The sequence below is a fragment of the Semicossyphus pulcher genome, unplaced genomic scaffold (assembly GCF_022749685.1).
Source record: "Semicossyphus pulcher isolate SPU_LCO1_2020_fin unplaced genomic scaffold, fSemPul1.0.p SCAF_21, whole genome shotgun sequence".
Classification (NCBI taxonomy): domain Eukaryota; kingdom Metazoa; phylum Chordata; class Actinopteri; order Labriformes; family Labridae; genus Semicossyphus; species Semicossyphus pulcher.
In genome coordinates, this window is record NW_027211695.1 from 20,294,696 (window position 1) to 20,311,453 (window position 16,758).

The 16,758-nt window shown below is 50.7% G+C and overlaps 1 protein-coding gene across 1 annotated transcript; it reads right to left on the reverse strand.

Moving 5' to 3' along the window:
* Positions 1-395: 395 nt before the first annotated feature.
* neurl4 (neuralized E3 ubiquitin protein ligase 4) lies at positions 396-16,431 on the reverse strand. Its single transcript, XM_069671962.1, has 29 exons — positions 16,265-16,431; positions 11,127-11,640; positions 10,976-11,041; positions 10,360-10,844; positions 10,175-10,286; positions 10,002-10,090; positions 9,813-9,885; positions 9,331-9,604; positions 9,064-9,245; positions 8,910-8,995; positions 8,658-8,820; positions 8,370-8,580; positions 8,214-8,290; positions 7,491-7,569; positions 7,216-7,385; positions 6,983-7,135; positions 6,681-6,826; positions 6,314-6,532; positions 6,065-6,163; positions 5,822-5,974; positions 5,197-5,364; positions 4,962-5,120; positions 4,675-4,854; positions 4,484-4,577; positions 4,296-4,403; positions 4,069-4,213; positions 3,865-3,977; positions 3,527-3,686; positions 396-3,432 (listed from the first exon to the last, which is right to left on the reverse strand). Exons 1-29 carry the CDS (start codon positions 16,427-16,429, stop codon positions 3,228-3,230), a joined length of 4,848 nt encoding a protein of 1,615 aa, XP_069528063.1. The 5' UTR covers positions 16,430-16,431; the 3' UTR covers positions 396-3,227.
* Positions 16,432-16,758: the final 327 nt, after the last annotated feature.

Consider the following 16,758-nt stretch of genomic DNA (forward strand, 5'->3'; position numbering starts at 1 on the left):
GTCACTTATTGTAATTACTGTATTTTGCTACATGATAGGAGTTTGTGGGACGGCTGAATAGTGAGCTGTCTATATTTAGTCTTTGAATTCCTTCATGTGTGTCTGTACTTCGATGGCAGGACAGCGCTGCCCCGGGAGCAGCCTCCATATCTGTTCAAAAAGCTATGAAAAAAACCCACTATTGGCCTTAATGAGTAATTAGTCTACAGCATTTTGGAAAAGGTGTGATTGAGTAAGTATGCAACACTGCAATAACATGTCAGTGACCAGACTTTTTTTCCTACTCTAAATAAAACTTGAAAAAAAGGAACCAAAAGGCGCCGGTAGATTCTGTCATTTCTTCACGGCATCTTTCTGTTTCATTACCCGCACAAGCACCCCACACCGTGTTCATCTCTCTGTGCATACTGTCTGTCAGTTTATTTTCATTTTTTATAAATCAGGAAGATATGATTTGTTATGTAACAGCCTGTACAACGCACATACAGAAAAACAAAAAGAAAATACAAATTAAATTGTACAAAGCAGCAACGGGCCGTAAACAACCCATATAATAATATTTTTCACATTTTTGATCGGAAGTTTTTCCTTTGCCAAACCCACAGCTGCTCTGAGAAGGTGACTGAGCTTCTTCGATTACATATTGTTTGAGTTTGACTCATCAAAACCGTGCCTTGAAAAACGTTTCATGGGGTTTCTTGTTCTGTAGCAGGCGAAACAAAAATTGGCAACGTGACTGAGAATGGTGTGAGAAAAGAAAGAACCGCTTCACATACAATCAACCATTAGGCGGCTGTTTTGGATCAAATGAAAACCTTTGAATAAACATTTGACGAATGTAAATCAAGTTGAAATGAATGACCTGCAGAGCCCTAATGAGTAACATTCACGATGTAAACACCAGCGTAGGTCGTGGGATGCAGACGACTCGTCACCCTGCAGCTCCTGCAGGCTGCACAGAGTCAGACGTGACAGATGGATGGATCAGAGTGGAGGTGTGCGTGGAGTGAGAGTAAACGTTATGTGGAAGCCAGGCAGCGGGAGTGATGTGGGAAAACACTTAACCATTTTAAAAAGCGTGGGGGAACCCTCGTTGAGAGTTCGCTAGTCGAGAAATGAGCTAACATGAAGCTACAGTCAGGACTGTTAGCTTAGCGTTAGCCTGGATCTGTCCAAAGATAACAACACCCGCCCAACAGCATCTCTGAAAGGCTGAACCAAAAGATGGACGACGTGACAGCTCCCTGAAAGTGAAGCCAAACCCTCTCTGTCGCCCCCTGCTGACTGGCTGCAGTATAGCTCATAAGCCCCGCCTCCTCCATGTTAACAGATGAGTCAAACTGTAAAATCTAAACACACGTCAAACATGGTTTCTGTCATTATAGTTCTTTTCTGTGTTTTCTAACAAGTTTAGTTTTAATTAGTTATGTGATGCTGTCAAAATGATGATTGACAGCTCTGTTGACCAATCCGGCTCCTGCAGCCGATCTGTTCCTGATTAGCAGAGTGGAGGACGACCGGCGAGAGGAGACGTAACTAAGACAAATCACTACAGTCAGTGAAGTTTCTGTGAGCGTTCAGACCAACACAAGAAGCTGATCTGCTGTTAAACGCGCCGCGTGTGCCTTGGTTAGCGGAGGTGGCTACGGCGCAGCTCTGGCTCCAAATGACGTCACCATGGCAAGATGGCAGCGCCCGTCACGGGGGCTATTTTGGCATCACTTTCGTACGAGAGCAGATGGCGAGTCGTCCATCTTTAGAGACGGTCATTGGGCTGTACCGAAATGTTTCATCTTATTTCTTTAACTTGTATAAAACTAAAGTGTAAAAAAAAAAAGGATTTGCTGTTTTACAGAAGCTAATGTAAGCTAGCTATGTGTTTAGATTAGACTGTTTGTTGCCAAGCAACTGACGTTCAGTCTCCGTTTGGTTACCAAGCAACTGATTTTAGTAAAGACCGTCCCGCTCATAACCCAAGTTAAACATCGTTTTTACGCTTCTTTGTTTTCCTAAACACATGACTGGTGAGTTTCAGAGGAGCGTATAGCTTTGGACAGAGCCAGGCCGCCTGCTTCTCCTTGTTTCCAGTCTGTATGCTAAGCTAAGTTAGCTGTCTGCTAGCTGGAGCTTCATAGTTACCATTCAGTCATGACATTGTCATCAAGCTAGCCCATTAGCTGGAAAGCTAATGAGCATATTTCCCAAAATGTAGCACTTTTCCTTTTTCTCCTTTTCATGTATCAAAACCTACCAAGTCTAGAATTAAATATATATTTAAATATTTCATGATGGATCCTCTCAGTTCAAGCTGTAAGGCTGGCATATCGTATGCAATTCATTATCTCCACGCAGTTCTTAGCTCAGAAGGTGCAGGAGGTCATTTCTTCAGCAGTCAGTCCTTCCAGTTTCCTCCACAGTTTGAAGCCTGTGAATGTTTTCCATCAGACGAGACGAGACGAGACGCTGGGCCGGAACACAAACGCGTGAAGGAGCCAGACTGCTCATGTGGAGACACGACGAGGACAGCGACATACAGGGGTACATGTGTAAACATTTGTTCTTCCTCCAGTTTAAAAAGTTCCCCCTCCTACAGACGTCACGATCACAAGACACTCTTGGGTTCATTCTCAGATTCAAGTGTCTTTCTTAAATATTTTTTTGAAAACATTGTCACTCGTTTTTTCTTCTGACCCACATTTAAAGTCTTTTTCGGTGACGGTCCATTCACGTGCAGGTTGGCAGGGGGACAGCTCCTCCTAAATTATAACACTGACCAGAGCAGAGGTGATGAAGCGTCGAAGTAAGCGCCGTGTGAGAGGGCAGAGAGCTCGTGAGGGTGAATAAAAACGCTGGGACGAATGAGAACCGAAACATGGCGAACAAAAGCTAACGGCAGCGAGTAAACTAACGCGGCGTGTCGATGAGGAGTTAGTTTAAAAATCGCCCACGAGTGTCCGAAACATAAAGTGCAGGCAGTGTCTGTTCTTCTTTGAGACCGCCGTAGCCCCCGGCCGTTAAAAGAGTCCAAGAGCAAACAACTGAAAACAACCTAAACAAATCAATGATGCTGAATTGTCAACAATCCACAGTAGGAACAGCTGGATTCCAGAGGAGTCTCTCGCTCAAGGCAGGGGTTGGATTTGGTTGTCAGTGTTTTTTTAAAAGTACCAGGAGCGCCGAAAACGGACCCTCCCCACTTCCACCCGAATGCCACCCTCGTCCTTCGTTCACTCCACCCGGATGAGCAGCCCGTAGAGGAGCGTGCCGCCCTGCTCCTTCGTGATCCACTCGATCTCTGAGTTGCTGAAGCGAGGGTCCAGGGGCTCGCTGTTGCCGAGCGTCTGCGGCCCCACCTTGTAGGAGCCGGGGCGCACGCACACCTGGAATCCCACCTGAGCCTGGTGGCAGCGGTGAGAGCGAGGGTCCTGAAATCTGCAGGAGGGGAAGAAGAAGAAGAAGCGTCAGCGAGTCTCCTCTTATTCCCGGTTAGCTCTAAAATAAACTCGACACAGAGAGGTGGACTTACTGCACTTTGGGGGCAAAGATCTCCATGCCGGAGTAGCGCATAGTGGGGGAAAGCCGCACTCTGGGAACCTCCCTACCGGGGGCGCTGTTCTCCTCTGGCTCGCTGTAGCCGTTCGGTCCCTCCGCCTTCACCGGGGACACTGAGAAGATCGACGACGTCCCTGGGAAAACAAAAAGGATTTTGTCTGATGCTCTTAAAAGCAGTTTTAACCTCTCAGGAAAGTGAAGCCACAGCGCTGCAGAGAGGATCGTCTGTCTTCAGCCGTGAGCACAACGTGTCTGAGAGCAGACGGAGGAAACAACATGCTTTGACCTTGAAGCACAGTGCGAGTTTCCTACCGGGCAGCAGCTGGCTGTGGTCCAGCGTGCGTCGCAGGGCTCCTACACTGGTGCCGTGGTACGCTATGTGCCACTTCTTCAGTGCGTTGGAAACCTCACAGTGGGGCTTGATCCTGCACAGAGGACACATGATGAGAGACACACGTGGTGGAGTTATAGGGCCATATTTTATAAACTCATCTAACTGTGAGGTCGTCCACTCACCTGAGGGCAAAACGACACCACCCAAAGGGCAGGGCGTAGTCCCGGGGCGGCTCTCCTCTCTTGTAATAAGCCTCGTCCCCCCGGAGCTTGTGGCAGGACTCACAGTAGCACAGGTTGTACTTTGCGTCTTCATTAAAATAGCCATCTTACAGACGGAGGAGAGAACATTGTGAGATGAATAAAGATGTGAGGCTTAAAGCAGAGATCGTGGGAGAAGTCAAACTCACCTGGTAGCGTGAGCAGGTCCTTGAAGCGCGAGCACAGCGCCTGGTACTCACAGGTCTTGTTGGGGTTGACCTCTGGAGGCGGCGTCCAGCACACACTCTCTTTGATTCCTGCAGAGAGAAAGCAGATTTAACTTATCGATCAAATTAAAGACTAAAAGAAAAACAAACTGTAATCTTTGTCTGCGTACCGTCAACCATGTCGGCCTTCTCCATGTCGCCCTGACAGCGGCTCTCCCCGCTCTCTCCCCCCACAGCCGGCACGTTGTTTGTGACTATTGTAACCTGCCATGACACGCAAACATCCATTAGCACATCATCATCTTAGGGTTTAGTGACTAGTGATGTGAAACCTCAGTATGTGTGTGTCCGTAGCGCCGACCTGTTCACACTGGCCGTACAGGTCGATGAAGGGGTAGCAGGGTGAGGGGATGTCCTGCGCCGCCACGCCCTGGTCCATGCCGTTGACGTAGAGGTGGAGACAGCTGTTGGCGTCCACCAGCAGACCCAACACCGTCCCCTCCGGACAAGTGTCCAGATTAGGACCGTAGTTCTCACATATCTGAGGAAGACAGACGGACGGAGGGGAGATCAGCCAAGTGAAGAGAAGAGACAGAGAAGAGAGAAGTATCGATAGTTACTTCGACAGCACGTGTGTTTGTGCGTTACCTTTAGGGAGTTGTGGAAGACCGAGTCCCTCTGCAGCAGCCAGGCGGAGCGTTTCAGACAACACGCCGTGGAGGGGAAGTTGAGCCGGTCGGGGGAGTGACCTATCACCCCTAACGACAGCGACGACGTCCACGACGGGTTCAGACGGTCGATCTGAAACTGGTGACCAGAAAGAGCGTTAACTAAATTATCGTCACCTGAAACACAGCCTGAGTATAGTCGCCTAAAATGCTACCTGGAACAGCTGCTGGCGAGCCAGCGGCTGGGCGGTGACCAGCAGACCCTGGTTGTAGCTCGACACTCGGGCTGCTGTCAGGTTCTGGTTGGACAGCTGGATGTTCTTCCCGTGGTTTTCCAGGAACGCCATGACGGTCGGCACCAGCACGCACGGCTCCGCCTCCACCTGGAGAGACAAGACGTTCATTCTCTTTGAACTACTGGCATTGCCTCTATTTAAAGGGGCGGTGTTACGCTAACTTCAAGCTTCATATTTCACTCTGTGCTACATGTAGCTTAGCATAATTTACAGTTAAAAAAACTCCTCATGTTTCTCACACTGGTGCTCTGTGCACGCCCTCATACAGCCTCTGCCTGAAACAACTCGATCAGCTCTGTCCCTTTAAGAAACCCCGCCCCTACAAGCCTGCTTTCTTCTGATTGGCCAGTTTCCGAAGCCTTTGTGACATCACAAAGTGCAGCGTGTAGAAAAAACTGTGTGAAACCTGGCGTTCACAGCAGCCTGCGGATTACTCCGACATACTTCGACCTACAGATTTGAAACTTCACCCACGTTCAGTCTGAACATCCAGCATTGGAATATTATATTTATGTCTTGAACGCCCCCTCTTTAAAGCTCCTACCTCTCTGACAGGAGAGCTGTCCTCCTCCCCTTCGCTGCAGCTGTCTGACGAGAGAGACGGCGCCTTCACGCTCTCCGTGTCCTCCATCAACGACGAGCTCACGATGGACACCGCCGTTATCCGCCCGTACAGGTCCAGAACTGCGTACACGTTCTGCAGGGAGGCAGAGGGAGGTGCTGAGTGGCAGCGCGGGGACAAAGGGCTGTGAAATGTAAATGTAAGTGTGCGTATGTTTGTGTGTACCTTGGCTACTGCGGTCGCTGCAGGTCCCATGTCTTCTCCGTCAATGAAGATGTGCATGGTGTCGTCACTGCACCGCTTTACACCCACACGGTTCCCAACCTGAGAGGAGAGAGTGATCATCAGTCAAGTATTTATGGAGCGTCTTTTCTCTCACATATTGTGAAGCTGAGAGGAATGCCTGAAGTGTTTCTGTCTGGAGCCGAGCCCACAGAGCAGCAGGGAGGGGGCAGCAGGGAGGGGGCAGCTCACCGTCAACCGGTCCAGTGAGCAGCAGTAGTTCTGGCGCTGCAGCACGCCGTTGCGACGGACCTCGGAGCCGCAGAGCAGCCAGGTGACCTTGGTGCGAAGCTGCGGGAGGGAGGGGGAGAGGCCTGACAGCGGGCAGGACGGCAGCTCCGGGGGGGACAGCGTGGTCAGACCGATGTGCAGCGAACCGCACCACTGCTCATCCACCTCATCGATCCTCACCTGCAGAGGAGAGAGAGAGAAGCACCAGCTCGTGAGGGCAAACATGCGCCATGTCATTTTAATCACGCTCAGGTGTCAGCGTTTAAGGTTAATTTACATAATTATTAAAAGATTAACCGGGTGGATAAATAAGCTGGAGCCTTCTTACCTCGAACAGCTCGTCTGCTTTGAGCTCCTTCGCGCTGAACACGATGCCGTGAGCGTAACCTCCGACTCGGACGGCCTGGCAGCCCTCGCCGAGCAGCACCACGTTCTTACCGTGTTTACAGTGGAGCCGATGGGCAACACCTGCAACTACACACACACACACACACACACGCACACACAGACAGACACACACAAAAGAAGAACTTATGTTAGTTTTGTCTTTACGTAACGTTCATAACGACTGAATGAAGCATTTAAATTAATATATAAGAAAGTATTGTAAGGATGGTATTTGTTGCAGACCTGAGCGGGGACCCTGGTGTGTACCTGGTGAGTGGATGGGGAAGCTCTTCTCGGTGACGTTGCTGGTACAGAGGCTGTTGTCCAGCGGGCCTGAGGAGCTGGTGATGGACACCTGAACGCACTGACCGTACAGGTCGATCACAGCGAACACTTCTGAGGGAGAGAGAGAGACAATTAAGCAGATCCGGCTCCAGCAGAGTCGCGCTTCACGTTTCTGTCGACGCCTCCTTTACCTGGTGGCAGGCCGGAGCAGGCGACACCTTGGTCCACGCCGTTGATGTAGTAGTGGAGGTCGCCGCTGGCTGAGCGCATCATGCCGATGCGTGAGCCGGTGGTCAGAGAGTCGAGGTCACAGCCGTAGTTGTTGCGCATCGTGTTGCCGTCCTGCATGATGGCCGTTCCACTGCGGGAGGAGGAGGATTAGAAAACTCACGTGGAGCACGAGCTGTGATCTAAAGGTCATTTTAAAAGGTCGTTAATGCACAGACAATATATACAAGTGTTCTACCTGAGCATCCACGTGTCGTAGTCGATATCAGTCATCGTGTTTGGAAACTCGAGCTCCTCCGGCCTGATAGCCGTCACTCCTGGACATACAGACAAATCAATAAGTGCACATGAAACACATTCACAGGTTGTGTCTACAAAGCAGGAGGAGACTTTAAAGGACCAACATGTAACACTGACAGCTAGTGTCTAAAGAGGGTACTGCAGTCTAAATTCACTGGAGAGCGTTGTCTCCCCACGGTCGAACGTCAGCCTCTCCTGCTTCAGCGTTCCCATCGTGGTCGGAGAGCACAGGGGAGACTTACCGGTCTGCCACAGGGCCGAAGCTGCCGCTAGCTTCGGGTTAACTCCTGTCACTTTAAACACACAGCAGCGAGCAGGAAGCAAGACTCACTTCCTGTCTCTCTCACTCACTTGCTCTCACCACCGAACAGAGCTACGCTTCTAGTCCGACACGAAGCTCGCGCGGGTTGCCAGTTTGTGGACACTGAACCTACTCGAGTGCAAGACGTGCGCTTCGACAGTGACAAGCAACGAGTCCTGAGCGCCAATTTGATTCACGTCTGGCAACACGGGGTGACAAAATAGGCGGTGGGCGGGATCACGCAGCCAAAAGAAGCTAGTGTATTAACTTGGCATGTTTCCTTAATCTCTGATGGCGTATCTTTGTTCCTTTAAATGTTACAGTAAACACAAGCAGCTGGACAAGACAGAAACAGCTCACCTGCTTCGATTGAACCCGACCAGCGGTCCACCATCTTCTGGATAATGATCTCAAACAGTTCTCCGTCTCGAAGGCACCTACAGGAAAGTGACAAGTTCAGACCCTGCTGTCTTAACGCCGCTCAGTCGTCGCTGTGCGCTCAAACATGTTCATCACCTGTTGGAAATGACGATGGCGTCGTTGAACTCGCTGCGACAGTTCTGACGCAGGGCGGTGCGCCCCCCGTTGGTGATGACGGCGTTGGTGCCGTGTAGCTGGTGAAAACGCAGGTCGTTTGTGGTGCTGCCCCCGCCCACCGAGCAGGGGCTCCCCGGGGACATGGCTGTGGGGCCGTCTGAGCTGTCCTCTGGGAGAGGAGGGAGGTCCACTGAGGAACAGAAAGGTCAGAGTTATTTTAGCCTCCTGTTTAAAGAGAGCTCCGTTTTATCGCCCGCCCTCTCTCACCCATGTCGTCCATGATGGTGGCCTGAGCAGCCTGGCCGTAGAGGTCGACCACGGCGTACACGCTGGGAGGGACGTTCCACGCCGCCGGGCCCTGGGCCACGCCGTTCACGAAGAAGTGGAGGCTGCCGTCTTCTTTCCGCACCACGCCCACCGTGTCGCCCGCCTGCAGGAGGAGGAACAGTGTCAGTGAACGGTGCTGCAGAGGAAGTGAAGACGCTTAGAGGAGAGGAAGAATCAATCATCACAAATCACCTTGAGCCGGTCCAGGTTGTGTCCGTACTCATCCAGTATTGTTGTCCCGTTGTGCATGACGCCGTTCCCCGTCATCATCCACGTCCCTGGAAAACAGCCGTCAGTCAACCTTCAGCAGGTGTTTCGCACAATAACTACAAAGTAGATTTGTTACCTGAGCGCAGGTTGGTCATGGTGGAGGGCAGCTGCAGGTACGCCGGGTTGTGCGTTGTGACGCCAATCTCGATGGAGCCCGCCCACTTGTCCACCATCTTGTCGATACGAACCTGGAACACCTCGTTTGAGCGCAGCGGTCGGCTGCTCAGCACCACGCCGTGGTTAAAGTCATCAGTGGCGCTGTGACCGCGAGAGAAGAAGAAACTCGATTACTTTAAAACAACAGCCAACAGTTCAGAGGCTGCGCGGTGGGAGGTGAACTCACTGCGGCCGCAGCGCCGTCCTGCCGTCGCTGATGATGGCGGCCTTCAGACCACAGTTGGGGTGGAAGAGCAGCCGGTCAGGCCCCTCGGGGTCAGGGGTGAGCGAGAGCGCTGGCCTGGGCCGGCCGACGTCGGGGGAAAGAGCCCTCATGATGGCGTTGTTGCGTCTGAGGCGGTCGCTGTGGTTGTGGTTGTGGACGATGGTGACTTTGACGGCCATGCCGTACAGGTCGACCACGCCGTAGACCACGCCGGGGGTCTGTGCTGCAGCGACACCTGTGGTCAGGAGAGGAGACATCTTCAGTCACATCTTTGTATCCCTGCTGTCACTGCTCAGCCACATACAATCAACTGTGAAGCATCGTATCTGTCTGCTGTGACATCACCACTGTGTCACCGCCACCACCCACGTCCAGCCCCCCCCCCCCCAGCAGCGGGCTTCCTGCCTCCTTCCAAAGGTCTCCAAAGTCTCACGGAGGCTCACCTTGGTCGATGCCATTGATGTAGAAATGGAGCGCTCCGCTGGCTTTGCGCATCAGCCCTATGTGATCTCCCTCCTGAACGAGGACGAGAGGAGTTCATAAAGATTATTACCAGACACACTCGCTCAGAATGAGGTGTGTGTGTGTGTGTGTGTGTGTGTGTGTGTGTGTGTGTGTGTGAGCGCACAGACCTGAAGTTCGTCGAGGCTGAATTCACAGTACTCTCTGCGGGTGCCTTTCCCGTTGGTCAGGATCCCACAGCCACTCATCATGATTGTACCTGATGGACGCAGAGTAACACCTGGATGAACACCTCCTGTGTTTTCTAACGTCGTCCATGCCTCTGTGTGTGTGCGTGCGTTACCTGAGCGCAGATTAGTCATAGTTGCAGGATAGTCCAGGTTGTTGGGATTGTGTGTGGTCACGCCGATCTCTATCGAGCCGGACCATTTGTCCACCAGCTTATCGATGCGGATCTGAAAACACACGTTATTTAAGCTGAAGCTTCTTTATGTTTCGTGTGTGAACAAACTGTGCGACTGAACTCACCTCAAACATCTCGTTGTGCCGCAGCGGCCGGTTGGTCATCACCACGCCGTTGTTGAACTCGTCCAGCGGCCTCCTCCGCTCCGCCGTCTTGTTGTTGTTGCTCAGTTTGATCAGCGTGCCGCACTTCTCGTGGAAAAGCAGCGCGTCGTTCGTCGTCATCCCGCCGGTCATGACCCCCTGCACGACCCCTCCGTTACCAGCGGGGCTGTTGTTCGTATTCCCGCTTTCCCCGGTGCCACTTCCTCCTCCGCTTCCTGCCGTCGTCCCCGTCCCGCTGTCGCTGTTGACGGCGCCTCCTCCGCTGCTGTTGCTGCTCCCTCGGTCGTTCCTAGAGGAGGAGTCAGTTCCTGTGTTACCGCCTCCGCTGCCGCCGCCGCCTGATCCTCCTCCGCCTCCACCATCCTCCCCTCCGCCCTCATCTTCAGAGCGGTAAAAAGATACTATTGCGTTGTTGAACACGTCGAAGAGCTGGTGCTCCGTTAGAACTGAGAAGGAGAAAGAAGAGGAGAAAGAAGAGGAGAAAGAGGAGGAGAGGAGGAGAGGAGAAAGATTAGGTGGTCAGTATGATGGTGATGATGCAGGGAGCCGTCGGCTGATCCGAGGAGGGCTTTCTCACCCGTGTCTGGCTCCAGGTTGTTGGGGAACTTGTCTGGTCTGCTGTGACTGCAGCTGAGCTCAGGCACTGACAGGAAGAAGAGCGAGACAGGTGAGAACTACAAATCCCAGAATGCAGTTTAGACTATAAGTTGATAAAACAGGCCTCATACCTTCATCTCCGTTCATCATTCCATTCATTGCTGCCACATTCATCAGTGCCGTGATTCCCACGTCCTCCCGACCCCCGCACACAACCACCTCTTCCTCCTCCTCCTCCTCCTCCTCATCCTCCACCTCCTCCTCCCTCTCTATTGTCTCTTTCTCCGCAGAGGGCGGCGGCGGCTCGCAGCTCACCACCGTCACTTGGGTGCACTTGCCGTACAGGTCCACCACCGCCCAGAGCTTCGTCGGCAGGCCGCTCGCCGCCGCGCCACAGTCCTGGCCGTTCACCCAGAGGTGGAGCTCCCCGCGGGCGCTGCGCTGAATGCCCACGCGGTCGCCCTCGGCGAGCTGATCGAGGTCGCGGCCGTACTCCTCCAGGACGGAGCGGCCGTCCCGTAGCACCGAGCAGCCCGACACGATCCAGGAGCCGCCTTTGAGGCCTGTGGCGCTGCTGGGGAAGTCCAGAGCGGCGGGGTCCAGGGCCGTGACGCCGATCTCGATGGAACCGCTCCACGAGTTCACCTGAGGGGGGACAGAGAATATATTCAGCTATCTTATACTCTTATAACACAACATCATGTTTGATACGTTAATAACAGCCTTCACATGTAAACACAGACGGATCTGAAGCCCAAAACTTGAACTTTAGAGGCAGAAAAAGAGAAAGTAGTAACAGCACGGTTGTCAGCAGCTGTTACTCTGAGCTGTGAGACTCAAAGAGTGAAGCGCCGAGCTAAAAACTGCAGGACGAGATGGAAAACAAAGTGAGCCTTGTTGTGTGATCCGTCTTGTTATTTTTAGGCGTTCTGTCAGCAAAGCACGTAGCTCAGGGAGGGCTCCTTTGAAAACAAAGCAGGACGGTGTGAACGAGCGCTCCGACAGCAGAGCGTAGCGGCGACGACTGCACGTGTAACTATTAATAACCTGCAGTACAGTTTGGAAGAATGAACCCAGGGTCAAACAAATCTATTTCTCATTAACACGACTTAAAGACGAACCCGTGGCGTGCTCCGTCTCAACACAGATGCTGGTGTGGTCCAGCCGTGCAGACAGAGCAGCTTTTAAACATGAAAGAAAGCGTCACCTTCATGATCTCGCCTTCAACGCTGGAGAACACGGAACCAATGTTTGACTGAAGAAGTCCTCGTGTTTTTGCATATCGCATGTCGTGCAGCCGGAGGTATCCATGTCTTCCCAGAAACACCAAAGTACGCTCACGATGATGCTTTATTGATCTCTGGGGGTGAAGTCTGTCTTCTTCATCTGGCTCCTCTGCAGAGCTACGGAGCAGAGTCGGAGTCCTGCTCAGAGACACTTCAGCCCAGCAGATGCTTCTCCGACACGGGGGCACGACTCCACGTCATCCCACTGAGGAGTGATGTCCCGGCTCGCTGCACTCCACCTGCCGCCCCCCGCCCCCCCCTGCCCCGGAGAAAGACATCCGACAGAAAGCAGCGCAGGTTGTTCCTCAACAAACGCAGTCTGAAGTACTCGGGAACTTTAAGCTCAACCTTCAGCCATCTTTTTCCTCCTCCTTCTCCCCCGCTGCTCCACAGGACTCTGCTTTAAGTTGGCAGAAATCCACCCCGATGAAGTGACCTTGAGCGTAACATTGAAGCCCGGCCGGCTCCCGGGATGTTTTTCTGCACCTCACCTCCTCGATGAGGAGAAAACAATAGCAAACATTCCTCCGGGATTGATGCTGTCTTTTTTTAAAAGCTGTCCCGTTCGCCTCCCTGCCTTTGTCTTCCCCCACGGTGTCCTCCTCAGCTGTGAGGCAGGTGCTATGTAAGGCAGTGTGCTACGATAGCCGAGTATCTGGGTTAACAGATTTAGAAGGAACTCAGCCTGACCGGGTCGCCGTGTGGAGGAGACAGACATCTCTTTCCCTCGCTTGTTCACTTACGTAACGCCTGTGGGTGTCTGCCTCGCACTATCTCTCCCCCTCTCTCTCTCCTCTTCTCTTCTCTTTGTGTGTGTGTGTGTGTGTGTGTGTGTGTGTGTGTGTGTGTGTGTGTGTTCAAAGGAGCGATAACTGCAGGGTACAATCATACATGCCAAGTAGGACCATCGGACAGCTTTTGGAAAACAATTAAATATTAATTGCATCAAAAAGAAGCAGGTCATGGGAAGCACAGACACGACTGTTCAGAGGGGTAAGAGACACACACACACACGCACACACACACACACACAGACGCACACACACACAATTTAAAGTACTGACATTTCACAATAAAAGCATCAATACTTATTTAAATGTTTGTGACTGATTTTATGTTTTATTATGACACATGTGATTTAAAGAAAAGTTAGAGGATAAAGACACGTCACTGTTAACATGCTGCTATCATGACAGCTATACAAGTCTATGTATGAGTTTACTGTATATCCTAATAATACCATCTAAACAGTGAGCATTGTGTCGCCTCCACAACCAATGACCAAAATGATAATGACGTTGCATTTTGGAGCTAATGTTAGCTAAAGAGCTCCCCTGCCATGTGTATATATGTGTGTGTGTATATATACATATATATATATAACTAGTTATTCATTCAATACCTCCACAAAATGAGGCCGTAATGACCTCACAATTTTGACCCACGTAGGTCAAAGGTCAGCGTTTAAGAAACACACGTTTCTGGAGACGTAAATATCAATGACTGATATCAATCCAAGCAGCCGGCGCCTTGTGGTTGCTTTTTTACCAAACAGATATTCATCAGGTCGCCCCGCCTGAAAATCAGCACTTCCTAGCAGAGACCAGTAAGTTAAAGGGCCAGTCCGCTGATTTTCAACCTCAGTCCTTTCACGCTGTTATTGGGAGCTAACGCCGTTATGGTAGGAAATAAAAAGCAATATCGCTCTGAGCCTTTGGAGGACGATATCCTCTTCTCCAACGGGCTCTGGAAAACCTCCGCCAGACTATGTAACTACACTTCCTCAATCCAGGACGCCGCCTCCGATGTCACGTCTCGTTCAGAACCGTCAGGTTTGAAATGTTGACTCCACACATGAAGATGTTTTAGACGATTCACCGTTATGTTCTTAAAGCATTTCGCTTTTTTTTCTCGCTGGGCCGTTCCTTTCAGAGGGAGGGCCGCAATGCATGCTGGGTGTTGTAGGAATGTAGCACGGGCGAAACCACCATCTGTTTGTACGACTTTCTCCACAGCTATGGCGCCAATTTCAGATATTATTGATTACAGAGAACTTTGACTGACAGGCTTTTTCCAGGGGTGCGCTGCTCCTTTAAATATGCTTTCGAGCGCCTCGTGAAACTCTGACCAGAAAGGCGTCTGGAGATCCACTCACGGTCTCCAGCCAAATGTGCTTTCTGTTTTAGTGTAATAAAGAAACAATTAAAAACACTTCTTCCAGCCAAACTCCCGCCACATGAGAAAATGTACAAACGTCCGACCGAATAGTTTGCTTTTAAAGATCTATCCAAATGTCTCAGAGCCAAAGGTTACATCCTTAAGATGCTTGTTGTTTCCTGAGCACCGGCACACGACCCACAGATATTTCATTTACTATCACACAAGGTTATAATAAAGGAAGCAAATCCTCACATTGAAAAGCTTAAGATGGAAAATGTTTGACATCTATGCTTAAAAAAACACACACACAACATGCAAACATCCTGCCCTATGTTTTCAACATCCAGCGTAGCTCAGTGGAAGTCAGTAGACAGGATGGGCATTCATGCCCGTCTGGGTGCTCTGTGATGGAAAAGTATTGATTTTCAGACAGGCAGAGCATGTCACGCAGAGCATGAGGCTGTTTATGAGAGCTCTTATCGGGCTGAGAGCGCCATAAGGGATGGATAATAATTTACATACAGTAGGTGCTCTGGAGCTGCCGTGCTGTTGGCGGTAAGGTTGACGGCAGCAGAGTTAAAGGCCATTACGACATGCAAGGTCTCCGACACTGATAACAGCAAAAACAATGTGCACAAACATGGATATGATAAGCAGAGACCTGAGTCACAATGCACAGGCCACAGATAAGCACTAATGGTGTGTACATATAAGCTACAATTTCAAGTAAATGGAGGAAATATGGATGGATGAAATACTGGATCTGCATAGTACAGAGTATATTTACGATCTCCATTTTTATAACAAATAACAGGTCGAGCTTTTAAAGAGAATACAAGGACGAAATGAGGACACTGTGATATCTAGATAAACTAAAGAACAACGTGTGTAGTCGTGTCAGATATGTTCTCTACACTTGGTTGGTTCATCATACTTCTTTTGTAAAACATCTTAAAATGGTTTCTGATAAAAAGTGTAATAAAACACAAATGAAAACAAACAATGAGCGTCTGTGTACAACAACTAGCTGTTAATCAGTTTAACAGTAAAGTGGTCAAACCGCAAGCAGACCAAGCAGGGCAGCTTGATCAGCGCTGAGGTCTGAGTGTGTTTGTAATGAGACTCACGAAAAGGTTAAGCTACAACCTTTAACATGCAGCCCTGGTGTTATTGACAACACTGATAGCAGATTGCTGTGGCTAACTGTATGCATTGTGTCTACTTAGCTTCACACACAGGGTAACTATGATAGCCCAGCCTGGTCTGAGCACTGCAGTATTATTAGCTAGCCAGCGGGAGAGTCTGTCAGGGAGGTTTGACAGGCACCAAACTACAGCTGTCACCGACCAAACAAAACACCAGGGCTCCGTTAACCAGCTTGGTTTGGCTCCTGTATTGCAATAAACACCAACACGTCCTTGTCAACACACGGCAGAGCCCCAATAGCTCCTTTCAGAGAAGCTAGCCCCGGCTAGCCTGACATCACACCGCTGCTGCTGCTAGCGGCTCATTAGCATGGCTAACTGACGCTACCAAGGCAACAAGCAGGTTATCATTAGCCTGGTGATGAGTTAAACATGTCTACATGAAGGTATGTGTTTTTAAAGCCAATATCTCCATGCAAAACCCTTGATAGTCTCTGCAATAAACCCCGTTACAGGCGCTACAACAGTGGTCGCTGTCAAGCAGAACCGGCCTGGGTAAGAGAGCCCCTCACTGCGGACAGAGACGGACCACCGGCCCGTCCACCTAGCGCTGCTCCCGCACTCCCGCTGCTCTCTCCCTCACTAAGAGGCAGCAGCAGCGGGCCTGTTGTTGTTTACCTTCTTGTCAATGCGGACGGTGAAGACATCCCGGTCCCTCAGCGGCTCCTTACTGAGCACCAGACCGTGGTTGAACTCCTGGACTGGCTGGTTGCGCCGGGCGGTCCGGTTCGAGTTGGACAGGCCGATCAGCTTTCCGCTCCGCGGATGCAGCTCCGCCGCCATCTTCAGTGGGCGGCCAGTGTTCACGACAGTCGGTGTTTGCGACAGTGACGTTGTGGCTGACGGCAGATATCTGCAAACTGCACCGCACCCATTTCTATAACGACTCAATTATTAGCTTAACCATTTTGTTTTTATAAATTATGGAATGCTGTAAATATAAATGTAAATGCTTTTAATGTAAATTGAAATTCAACTTTAATTATTAAAGCACTGTGAATTTGAAGCGGTCATAATTCCCCGTATCTGGTTTCTATCGATCTTTTTGTGTTTGTATTTTCAGCTTTAGTCTGAGCTTCAGCTTAGTCTGCTAATGTTACTGAATGTGACGC